Below are 11050 nucleotides of genomic sequence, written 5' to 3' on the forward strand. Positions count from 1 at the left end.
GCCTCCTCCCTCCAGCAACCAGGACTTGGGCCAGGGCTGCCATTCCTCGAGGAGCCAGCAGGGGACAAGGTGGTGACCCCAACCCCTCCCATCCAGGCTGACGATGGTCCGAATCCACCTCCGTCCCAGCCAGGTCTGGGGCACTCGGTGGGGGAGGGACACAGCTGCTGAGCGACGACCACAGGAACCGGCTCCAGAGGCCAGAGCTGTCCTGGGGACCAGACAGCTGGGCCGTGAGAACGGGGATCCTCCCGTGGGAGGGAACCGTCCCGGGAGCCTCCAGGGCCCTCGGCAGCCAGACGGCTCTCCTTCCGGAAGAGACCGCCTGGGTCACCACACGCAGAGCCAGAAAGGGTCCAGTTATTTATTTTTACTATTTCACATTTTCAGCAAACAAATCAAGGTGCAAACAGGGTTTATTTCACATTAATATATTAACTGGATTTTTTGTCAAATAAATAGGGAATTCTCTTTAGATAACCATCTCCTCACTTCATGGCCAGTCCAGGAACAAACAAGAGCGAATGTTAGCGCATCCAGGGGCACGAAGCTTAAGGGGAAGAAGCAGGCTGGGGGGCTAGTGGCAGGTCCCGGCCGGCATGAAGGGTCAGCGGCCCTTGTTTCCAGCCCCACCCAGCAGCCCAAAAGTGGACAGACATGCATTCTCTGGTTCCAGTCAGGAAGCTCCTTCTAGAGGGAAGTGAGAGGTGAGGGAAAGCAAATTCCAGAAACACCAGCGAAAGGCAGAAGCACTTCCTCCCAGCCTCGGCGGCCCTGCCCCGACGCCACCCAAGCCCTGGAAGCTCATTTTACAGCTTCAAAAGTCACACGGGGTGGCAACAGCATGACTCAGGACAAGGAAGGGAAGGACAGTGGCAGGGCTGCAGCTGGACCCTGGCTGAGTGGAATGCAGACACGGTGGCCTTCTGAGACCAGCATAGACCAGCGGAGGGAATGTGAGCAGGGCCTGGCAGGGCCGGGGAAGACACCTGGCTGGTCTGAAGTGGCTCATGAGGCTGAGTGTAGCAGTGGCTGCCAGACTGAGGGAGCTGGACTGCGGTGGAGGAGGTGGCCAGAGAGTCCCTTCAAGGGGAGAAGCTGAGAGTGAAACAGGAACAGGGGATGCCCCGTGCTCCCAGGAGAGCCCCAGACAGTGAGTGAGGCACACTGGGCAGCGTTGTGGGCTCTGGGCTGGCATGGAAGCTGGGCGGCACCTCTCCTGAGGCCGGGGGCCCTAATGTCCCACAATGCTAGTTCCTGGTAATTGTTTATGATCAGACCTGGAGGGAGAACAAGGCGCCCCCTCCCCCAGCCCCAGTGCAGCCCCAATGGGAGGGGTAGGGTACAGAGATAAGGGTGGGAGGCAGGGAGGCAGGAGGGCCTACTGGGTCTTCTTATCTTCCGGTGGGTAGTAGGGAGGTGGTGGCGGCTGGCTCTAAAGAAGGGAGAAAGGGAAAATTCGCGTTAGAAGGTTTAAAACATGGCGCAGTCTTCCCCCTGTGGCTCCCAGCATCTGTGGCTGCGGGGCTGCACTGGCACTGCCACGCTCTCTCACCGTGGGCATGTAGACGTTGTGAGGGTTGCCTGGGTTGTAGTAGGCGCTGGCGGCTGCTTCTGCGGCCTTGGCTTCGGCTGTGAGAGCAAACACACCCAGTGTCAGTGACAAGTTCTCATCCCCCTGAGCTTAGCCCAGAGACCCTGGGCCCCCATGGCTCGGGGCAGCTGGTGCTGGGGGTCCAGTTCCGCCAATAACAGCAGCAGGTGAGGCTTCCTGAGCATGGGCCACGTGCTGGCATGGTCCTTTCCAGGCCCATCGCATGTCTCACCTCATCTAATCCTTGAGCCAACCCCCCAGGTGCCACCGTGACCGACCAACTGAGTGTAGATGAGAGGATGAGAGGACCGAGGCACACAGGGTGACATTCCCTGCCCAGGCCATGTGGGTAGCTAAGGGATGGGGGTGGGGCCAGAATCTAGCTCCGCACCACCAGGCCACGGCCCTGCTGGGCCCCTGGGGTAGTCCAGGGGTCATCCATCATCTGCGGCTCTCAGCAGTCTCTGGCCATTCTGAGGCTCTCTGTGCAACCTTGGGGAGGAGAGGGCTGGTCCCGAAGGGCTGCCAGCACCCAAAGGCCCTCACCTGCAGGAGTAGAGGGGACATCGGGGCCGCTGACCGGAGGTTCCATGGGCCCAGGATAGGGCGGTGGTGGGGGCTGCACGTATCCCATGGCCCCGTCCATCATGGGGGGTCCTGGATAGAACTCTGCTCGGCAAGAGAGCAACAGGGACCCGGTGAGCACCCGGCTGCGGCCCCCTCTGAGGGGGGCCTCTCCAGATCCTGTTAGTCCTGAAGCAGCTCAAGGAATGAAGCCTCCCTGGCCTGGGGGAGCCTGGATAGGCGGGCTCATGAGGGGAGGGTGGGCAGCAAAGGACACACTCACCAGGCGGGGGCGGTGGATAGGGGTAGCCAGGAGGGCAGGGGTACATTCCATTGGCGACTGGCGGGGGATAGACATAGGCCCCGCTGGGCATGTAAGAGTAGCCATAGGCTCCATTGGGGGCTTCACCTCTGGAGGCTACAAGTACAAGGGGAAAGAGAAATGAGTGTGGCCTGCCTTGGGGCGGGGAGAGGGCGGTCCCACTGCCTGCAGAGGGGAGCTATTGGGGCCCAGGAGTGTGCCCAGCAGACATGCTCTGTCCACCCCACTCCACTCTCCACCCACACTCGGGGCTGCCTTGGTCAGGGATGGGGTGATGAGAGAGGACAGGAGAGGTCAGAGCCAGGGGAAGGCAAGGGAGGTCAAGGACAAGGGTGGAGGGTGGACGGAGGCCAGGAGGGAGGCTCAGGGCTGGGGTAGGAGTGAGCTGGCGGAGGATGTCTGCTGGGCCCATCCCTCGGTCATTTTCAATGGCTGCAAAACCGCAGTTTAATGGTTGGTTTGGGGTTTGTTTTATGAGGCCATAGTAAAGTGTCCTTGAGTCCAAACAGCTTTGTCAAAACGTGATCCACCTGCTCCAGGCAGGGAAACGCAGCCTCTGAGGTACAGGACAGAGCTCACGCCAATGACAGCTTTCCTTCCCAACTCCTAGGCCTGCTCAGCCTAGTGCCCAGACACTTACCTCTTGAATGTTTAAAAAAGCAAAACAAAAAGGAAGCAAACTCAAACCAAACCCCTACATGTTCAGTGTGTCCTCAGCCCCTAATCTTCGGAGCCTGGATACCTTGAGATGCCACCTGGAGCATCCGCTGTCCAAACTCAATGGCGCCCCCTGCCGTGAAAGTCAACTTGTAGGAAGCAGAGCCTTCCCAGCCACCTGAGAGGGGAAGGACAGCGAATAAACACCACAGAAAAAGAAAACCGATGCCCCAAGAGATGGCTGTTTTCCTCTCCAGGGCTTCATCCGACGCCCGGGAGGCTTGCGGGAAGCTAGGCCTGCACTGTGATGGGGACTTCCCAGTGCCATGGTTTCCAGCCTGCTGCCTGCATAGGAGCCGGCACTGCAGCCCGGCCAGGCCCTGCTATACTCGCTTCCCCCTTTGGAACAAGGGCCTCTCCTTCCTGAAACAAGCCTGTCCTCCCACCACTGGCCCAATATGTACACAGGTGCCAAGGCCACCTTGGTGTGGTTTTAGAGCTAACATCAAGGTTTCTTTCCAACCCCAGTCAAGCACTCGGCAGCTGCACAGGCACAAGCCCACTCGACAACAACCGACCCTGAAATTCAGAGCAGACCTCTCATCCTAAGGGGGTCCAAGGACAGACTCCAGCCCTTCTAGCTTGGCTTCTGCCCAAAGAGGGACCAAGAGCGCTCAATAGCAAGGGCGGGCCTGGCTGCCTGTCAAGGGGAAGGCAAGTTCAGTGCAGAGGTCTCTGGGGCCTGCCAAAAAGCCAGCCCCAAAGCAGGGTGACTCTGGCTTCCAGAGGCAGTTGCCTCTTCCTGGCTCTCATGAAAAGGCCCCTCTCAAGAACTGATGCAGCTCCTTCCTGAGTCTAAAATTTGTATGCACTCGCCAAGGCGCACTAAGCATCCTGACTCAGTCCGCAAGCTTCTGCAGACTTCACGCTCTGAAAAGCTGACCTGAGCTGCCGTCTTTAATGCCAGCATTTTCCCCAGCTCTTGGCAATCAAACCCCACCAGCTGGCAGCCCAGAGCTGGGAAGAGGTCATGGCTAGGGCGATAAGGGTCTGAAGGGGACACCCCCAGGGCGGCAGTCAGAGGCTCCCAGGGCACCTCCCTGGAAGCCCCATCCGTGTCCCTGAGTTCCCATCACCTACCTCCCGCTTCCGCCTTCACTGTTCCCTTGATGTAGTTTGCACCAAATACGGGCTGCTTGATCTCACAGTCTTTCATGAGATAAAACGGCATCATGAAGGACTGCATGGCATCCTTGCCCTTGGACAGAAAGATGACCTGCAGGGAGAGAGGGAGAGGCCATCAGCACCGGAAGCACCGCCCACGCTGCCATGCTTCCCACCTGCTTCCTGGGAGTGACGAGTCTGCTCTCAGTGCCAGGGTCCAGCAGCCCCACGGCGCTCTCTGTGCCAGACACTCCTGGAGAGAGCTGTGGAAAGGGGAAGGGCTCACTGCGGCCTGGAGAGGCCAAGCTCACGTACATGGGAGAAAAACGTACTGGTCACAGACAGTATCTATGAGCAGGGCAGACTGCTGTGTCACTGACATGGTGGTGGGGAGGTGGTGGCGGTGGTGCCTAAGTGAAGGGGCCTACGAAGGAGGAAGGACAGGCAGAAGCAAGGGGAGGACAAGCAGAGGCAAGGCAGGGACGGGTTCCTGAAAGGGGGGGTCTCCAGCCTGAGCTCCAGAACCGAGCATGATGGTGCAGTGGTCGCTAGTTACCATTGAGGCGGACTATAAACAGTAACAAACAAGAGCTCTCCTGGAGCCTGTGCCTGGAGAACGCCCTGGGTTTTCTTTTTTCCTTTTTTTTAAATTTTATTTATTTATTTTTTGAGACGGAGTCTTGCTCTGTCGCCCAGGCTGGAGTGCAGTGGTGCAATCTTGGCTCACTGCAAGCTCTGCCTCCCGGGTTCATGCCATTCTCCTGCCTCAGCCTCCCGAGCAGCTGGGACTACAGGCATCTGCCACTATGCCCGGCTAATTTTTTGTATTTTTAGTAGAGACGGGGTTTCCCTGTGTTAACCAGGATGGTCTCGATCTCCTGATCTCGTGATCTGCCTGCCTTGGCCTCCCAAAGTGCTGGAATTACAGGCATGAGCCACCGCACCCAGCCTTTTAATTTTTTTGAGACGGAGTCTCACTCTGTAACCCAGACTGGAGTACAGTGGACCAATCTTGGCTCACTGCAGCCTCCGCCTCCCGGGTTCAAGTGATTCTTTCACCTCAGCCTCCCGAGTAGCTGGGATTACGGGTAAGTGCCACCACGCCTGGCCAATTTTTGTATTTTTAGTAGAGACAGGGTTTCGCCATGTTGGCCAGGCTGGTCTCGAATTCCTGACCTCAGGTGATCCACCAGCTTTGGCCTCCCAAAGTGCTGGGATTACAGGCGTGAGCCACCAGGACTGGCCAGGCCCGGGTTTTAAATCCATGACTTTAATCTGTGACTGAAGATGCCAACTTCAGCCTCCAGAGATGGGGTTTTGAGGCTCCGCTATCTTTGCTAAGTCATGAGATTAAAACTTGAAAATGTGCTCCTCTTCTTCCAGCTGTCTTTGGGTCTAAGTCTTTTTTTTTTTTTTTTTTGAGACGGTGTCTCGTTCTGTCGCCCAGACTGGAGTGCAGTGGCGCGATCTCAGCTCACTGCAAGCTCCGCCTCCTGGGTTCACGCCATTCTCCTGCCTCAGCCTCCCAAGTAGCTGGGACTACAGGCGCCCACCACTACACCCGGCTAATTTTTTGTACTTTTAGTAGAGACAGGGTTTCACCATGTTAGCTAGGATGGTCTCGATCTCCTGACCTCGTGATCCGCCCACCTCGGCCTCTCAAAGTGCTGGGATTACAGGTGTGAGCCACCGTGCCCGGCTTTTGTTTTTTTGAGGCAGGGTCTCACTCTGTTGCCCAGGCTGGAATGCAGTGGCATGATCCCAGCTCACTGCAGCCTCAACCTCTCCCGGCTCCAGTTACTATCCACCTCAGCCTCTTGGGTAGCTGGGACTACAGGCATGTGACACCACACCCAGCTTATGTTTGTATTTTTTGTAAAGATGGGGTTTCGCCATGTTACGCAGGCTGGTCTCGAAATCCTGAGCTCAAGTGGTCCACCTGCCTTGGCCTCCCAAAGTGCTGGGATTACAGGCATAAGCCACTGCACCAGCCTGTCTTTAAGTCTAAGCCTTAAGTGGCTACAAGCAGCAATTTTCCAACAACATCCATTTGTATTTCTCAACCTCTCAGAGTCCACGTGGGTAACTCTCAGGCAAGGCCCATTCTGCAGCCTGGCATTTGTCATTCTGCGGGGTAGTACTGGGCTCTCTGCCCAGTCCAGAGGCTGTGCCACGCAACTGTGCCCTGTTTACCAGATTTCTCACCCTGGATGTGCACAGGGCTTCATGGGCTACTCTCACAGAAAACAAAATGTTAATAATAATAGTCTCTGGCCTCCAGGCCCAAGTCATGCCAGCGTTGCATCCAACTCTATAGAGGTTTTGCAGCAGCGGCTCTGGAATTTACATGGGTTCACTGCCCAGTGGTCAGGTCAGTTACACAAAGAGCCTGGTGGTTCTGGAATCCAGGAGCATGTGACGGAGAAACAGGCAGAGTGAGGCACTAACATTCACCAGGGTTCAGAGGCCACTTGACTCATGAGGCTGAGGCGGACCCGAGACTAAGACTCACGTCACCTCCAACAGCAACAAGCCTCTCAACCAACTGTCCTGCTGGGCAACTCACCCGGTAAGGGGTAAGGTAGACGGTGCCTTTCTTGGTCCCTTTGAAGGCTTCTGGCACGTTCTTCATGTCATTGAATGTGAGTTCCACATGATCATAGGACATTAGGATGCTGTGATGAGAAAAGAGGAAAAGCCTTGATGAGACAGTATGGAGATGCGATGTCACCCAGACACTGGGCCTTTCTCCCAAGCAGCTGCCCGGCACATCAGCTCTCATAACCTCTCAACAGTACTGCATTAAAACCATTCATAGGGCCGGGCACGGTGGCTCACACCTGTATCCCAGCACTTTGGGAGGCCGAGGCAGGTGGATCACAAGGTCAAGAGTTTGAGAACAGCCTGGCCAACACGGTGAAACCCCATCTCTACTAAAAATACCAAAACATTAGTCGTGGCGGGCCCCCGTAATCCCAGCTACTCAGGAGGCTGAGGAGGGAGAATCGCTTGAACCCAGGAGGCGGAAGTTGCAGTGAGCCAAGATGGCACCATTGCACTCCAGCCTGGGCAACAAGAGAGAAGCTCCAGCCGGGCACGGTGGCTCATGCCTGTAATCCCAGCACTTTGAGAGGCTGAAGCGGGCGGATCACCTGAGGTCAGGAGTTCAAGACCAGCCTGACCAACATGGAGAAACCCTGTCTCTACTAAAAAAGTACAAAATTAGCTGGGCGTGGTGGTGGGCGTCTGTAATCCCAGCTATTAGGGAGGCCGAGGCAGGAGAATCGCTTGAACCCGGGAGGCAGAGGTTGCGGTGAGCCGAGATCGTGCCATTGCACTCCAGCCTGGGCAACAAGAGCGAAACTCCATCTCAAAAAAAAAAGAGAGAGAGAGAGAAGCTCTGTCTCAAAAACAAATAAATTAATAAAGCCATTCATAGGGCTAGGAGCGGTGGCCCACACCTGTAATCCAAGCACTTTGGGAGGCTGAGGCCGGTGGATCGCTTGAGCCCAGGAGTTTGAGACCAGCCTGGGTAACGTGGCGAGACCCCGTCTCTACAAAAAAACTAAAAACCACCACCACCACCAACAAAAAACCCCATTAATGCAGCCATGGAAGAAACGAGCACGTTGGAGTTCTGTAAAATTTCCCAAACCCCGCTTACACAGCCCCCAAATGATCAACGTGGTAGCAGAGTTACAGGGCTCTAGAGAGGCCGCCATCCCTCAAGTAGGTGAGGTGATCTGGCTTAACTTTTCTATTCTCTTTTAAGTCCTTTTGACAGATGCTCTGTTTTTGCTGGTTTGTTTTTCAACCCTAACATATAAACATATCTAAGAGATGACTGTACAGATCACAATAGGACCTCCTTCAAGGTTCTTTCAAACCTGGGTTCTTCAGCTGGGTTGGCAGGAAAGTCCATGAAGCCCTTGAGATGATCATGTACGTCATATGTGCATTTTTCTGAGCGGAGAGTCCACAGCTTCCATTATTCTCAAAGGAGTTCACGACTTGAAGAGTAACGTTCACTAGTTTAATTATCTTTTTTTTTTCTTTTTTATGAGACGGAGTTTCACTCTTGTTGCCCAGGCTGGAGTGCTGCGGCATGATCTCGGCTTACTGCAACCTCTACCTCCTGGGTTCAAGCAATTCTCCTGCCTCAGTCTCCCACATAGCTGGGGTTACAGGCATGCGTCACCACGCCCGGCTGATTTTTTGTATTTAGTAGAGACGGGGTTTCACCATGTTGGTCAGGTGGGTTTCAAACTCCTGACCTCAAGTGATCTACCTACCTCGGCCACCCAAAGTGCTAGGATTACAGGCATGAGCCACCATGCTCAGCCTAATTATCAAATTTTGAACACTGGACTTATACTTCAATTGTTACAGACACAACTTATTCAGACAGGAGGCTGAAGCACTTTCTAAAACAAGGCACACCTTACTTAGCAGGCCTGAGCCCTAAGCCAGGTAGAAGGCCCAGCAGGATAGATACATTCTTGTCTCAGGAAGTTCCACAGAGACAGAAAGAAAAACAGTCCCCAGAGATGTTGCCAAATGGCATGAAAAGCTGGCCAGGCCTGGGAACTGACTCACACACAGAGATGCAACAAGACAGTGTGAGGTGTCTCTGATCACATGATAAAAAGGTTCACACGGTTCTGTTTGTCTTCTGCCTCCCCCCAGATATCACAACTTTCTCAGACTGGGGAAAGGTAAGTGGGAAACAACTGGTCTAAGAAAAGAGAAGTGGTCGGGCACGGTGACTCATTCCTGTAATCCCAATACTTTTGGAGGCCAAGGAGGGCGGATCACGAGGTCAGGAGTTTGAGACCAGCCTGGCCAACATGGTGAACTCCTGTTTCTAGTAAAAATACAAAAAATTAGCTGGGTGTAGTGGCAACTGCCTGTAATCCCAGTTACCGGGGAGGCTGAGGCAGGATAATTGCTTGAACCCAGGAGGCGGTGAACTGAGTGAACTGAGATCGTGAACTGCAGTGAACTGAGATCGTGCCACTGCACTCCAGCCTGGGTGACAGAGCAAGCCTCCATCTCAAAAAAAAAAAGAGAAGTACCGCTCAGAGAAAAGAAGGAATTACCCATCAGACTCTGAGTAGGTAAGATAGAGGGAAAGTGAGCCTGCTGGGTCACTCTAGGCATTTTCCTCTGACTCATCATAACATTCCCAAGTCACAGGGCAACTGGATGCTGGCCTTAGCTGGGTACAGGGCTCTGACTCCACAATGTCTCCTTTGGGGACTCAGGTGCCTCCTAAGCTCCTTCTGCCTTCAAGAGGCAATTCAGGGTAGGCATAGTTCAACCCAGAGCTGGCTGGTCTGATTTTCAATACCCACGGAACAAAAGGAGAGAGAGGCCATTCAGGGCTTCTCTTGGCAGAGACTGGAGGAGAGACAGGATGCAATGAGCAAGGGGTGGGGAGGGTGGAGTGGAAAGAACCTTGAATTAGGAGACCTGTGCCTTCGGAGGAGACTCAAACCAACAGGCATTCAAGAGAGAGGCAAGGGAATGACTTTACGGATCCACACAGTGCCAGGAACTGTCAGACATCTGACAAACGTCATCTGTTTAATTTCACTCCTGGGACCTCAGTTTCTTACCTGGAACCTGAACAGTTCTGGAACATACTGGAAGCCTGTATGCTGGTGGTTAATCCTATTAACTTTGGAGTCAAGACTCCTTTCCTGGAATTCCATCTCTGTTACTTACAGAGTTGCAATCTCGAGCAAGTTACTTAACCTTTCTGCCCCCCACTTTCCCTACCTGTGAAACGTGGACAGTAGTAGATTGTACTGCACAGAATTTATTAAATAAGGTAGAAAAGCCGCAGAGCCTGACACGTAGTAACGTTGTAGACATCCAGTAAGTGACAATTATTTTTGTTTGGGGCTCCTCCCAGTTACTGAAGTCAAAACTCTGGGAACGGGTTCAAGAATCACCCCTAGGCCCCACCGGTCGCCCCATGCCAGGTCCCCAAGCAGACGTCCCACTCCCACCTCCCAGCTGATCACAACCTCCCGGGCCCTCCCCCACGGCCCACCCACCTTCCTCCAACCCCGCCCCCAGCCATTCCCCCCCCAACCATACTCCATCAATGCTCCCCCTTCAGGGGCTTATTCCCCACCGCCCATCGCCCACCCCCCACTTCCTCGACACCCGAACTTTGGTCCTCTAGGATCCTTCCGCAGTGTTTTCACCTCTCGGTGTTGTTGACGATCACTCCGCCGCCCTCCGAGTGATTCTTGTTGAGCGCCATAGTCTCTCCGACAGGGGTCCTGAGACTCAAAACGCAGTGAGCTTGCGCCCCTCTTCGCCCCGCCCCTAGTGGCGTCTTCTTATTAGAGTCAGCCAGTCACAGCTCGAGCGCGGAGGCTGGCCCAACCACCTGACCCGAACGTCACGTGGTAATAGTTTACTCCCTCCCCCCAGTTCCGCCTGCGTAACAAACAAGATGAAGACTACAATTCCCAGCAGGCAACGCTCCCGCAGCCTCGGCCTCTCCCTGTGCTGGAGGAAGGATGCATTCTGGAACTTGTAGTCTCCTGGCTCATAGGCCGAAATTGGCTCCACAATTTACATAACCAATCGGCTTGTGCCATCTCCACCCCGCCTCTTCAGCCGGACGGAAATAAACAGTTCGGCTGCTGTCAGGGGCGCGAGCCTGGGGACCCCGGCCGAGCGTTAAGGGAAGTCCCGCTGGCCGAATGCGACCTGGACATGGCGTGGGAGGG

At 54.8% G+C, this 11050-nt stretch overlaps 1 protein-coding gene across 2 annotated transcripts; it reads right to left on the bottom strand.

Annotated features, from left to right (window-relative positions):
- Positions 1-350: 350 nt before the first annotated feature.
- WBP2 (WW domain binding protein 2) lies at positions 351-10603 on the bottom strand. 2 transcript variants are annotated; one of them, XM_015437862.3, is made up of 8 exons: positions 10517-10603; positions 6868-6976; positions 4278-4413; positions 3223-3315; positions 2442-2576; positions 2141-2263; positions 1556-1632; positions 351-1435 (listed from the first exon to the last, which is right to left on the bottom strand). In XM_015437862.3, exons 1-8 carry the CDS (start codon positions 10573-10575, stop codon positions 1382-1384), a joined length of 786 nt encoding a protein of 261 aa, XP_015293348.1. In that variant the 5' UTR covers positions 10576-10603; the 3' UTR covers positions 351-1381. The 2 variants fall into 2 exon arrangements, with proteins under 2 accessions (XP_015293348.1, XP_015293350.1); XM_015437864.3 differs by lacking the exon at positions 2442-2576.
- Between the last annotated feature and the right edge of the window lie 447 nt (positions 10604-11050).

This window comes from Macaca fascicularis, chromosome 16, assembly GCF_037993035.2.
Source record: "Macaca fascicularis isolate 582-1 chromosome 16, T2T-MFA8v1.1".
NCBI lineage: Eukaryota > Metazoa > Chordata > Mammalia > Primates > Cercopithecidae > Macaca > Macaca fascicularis.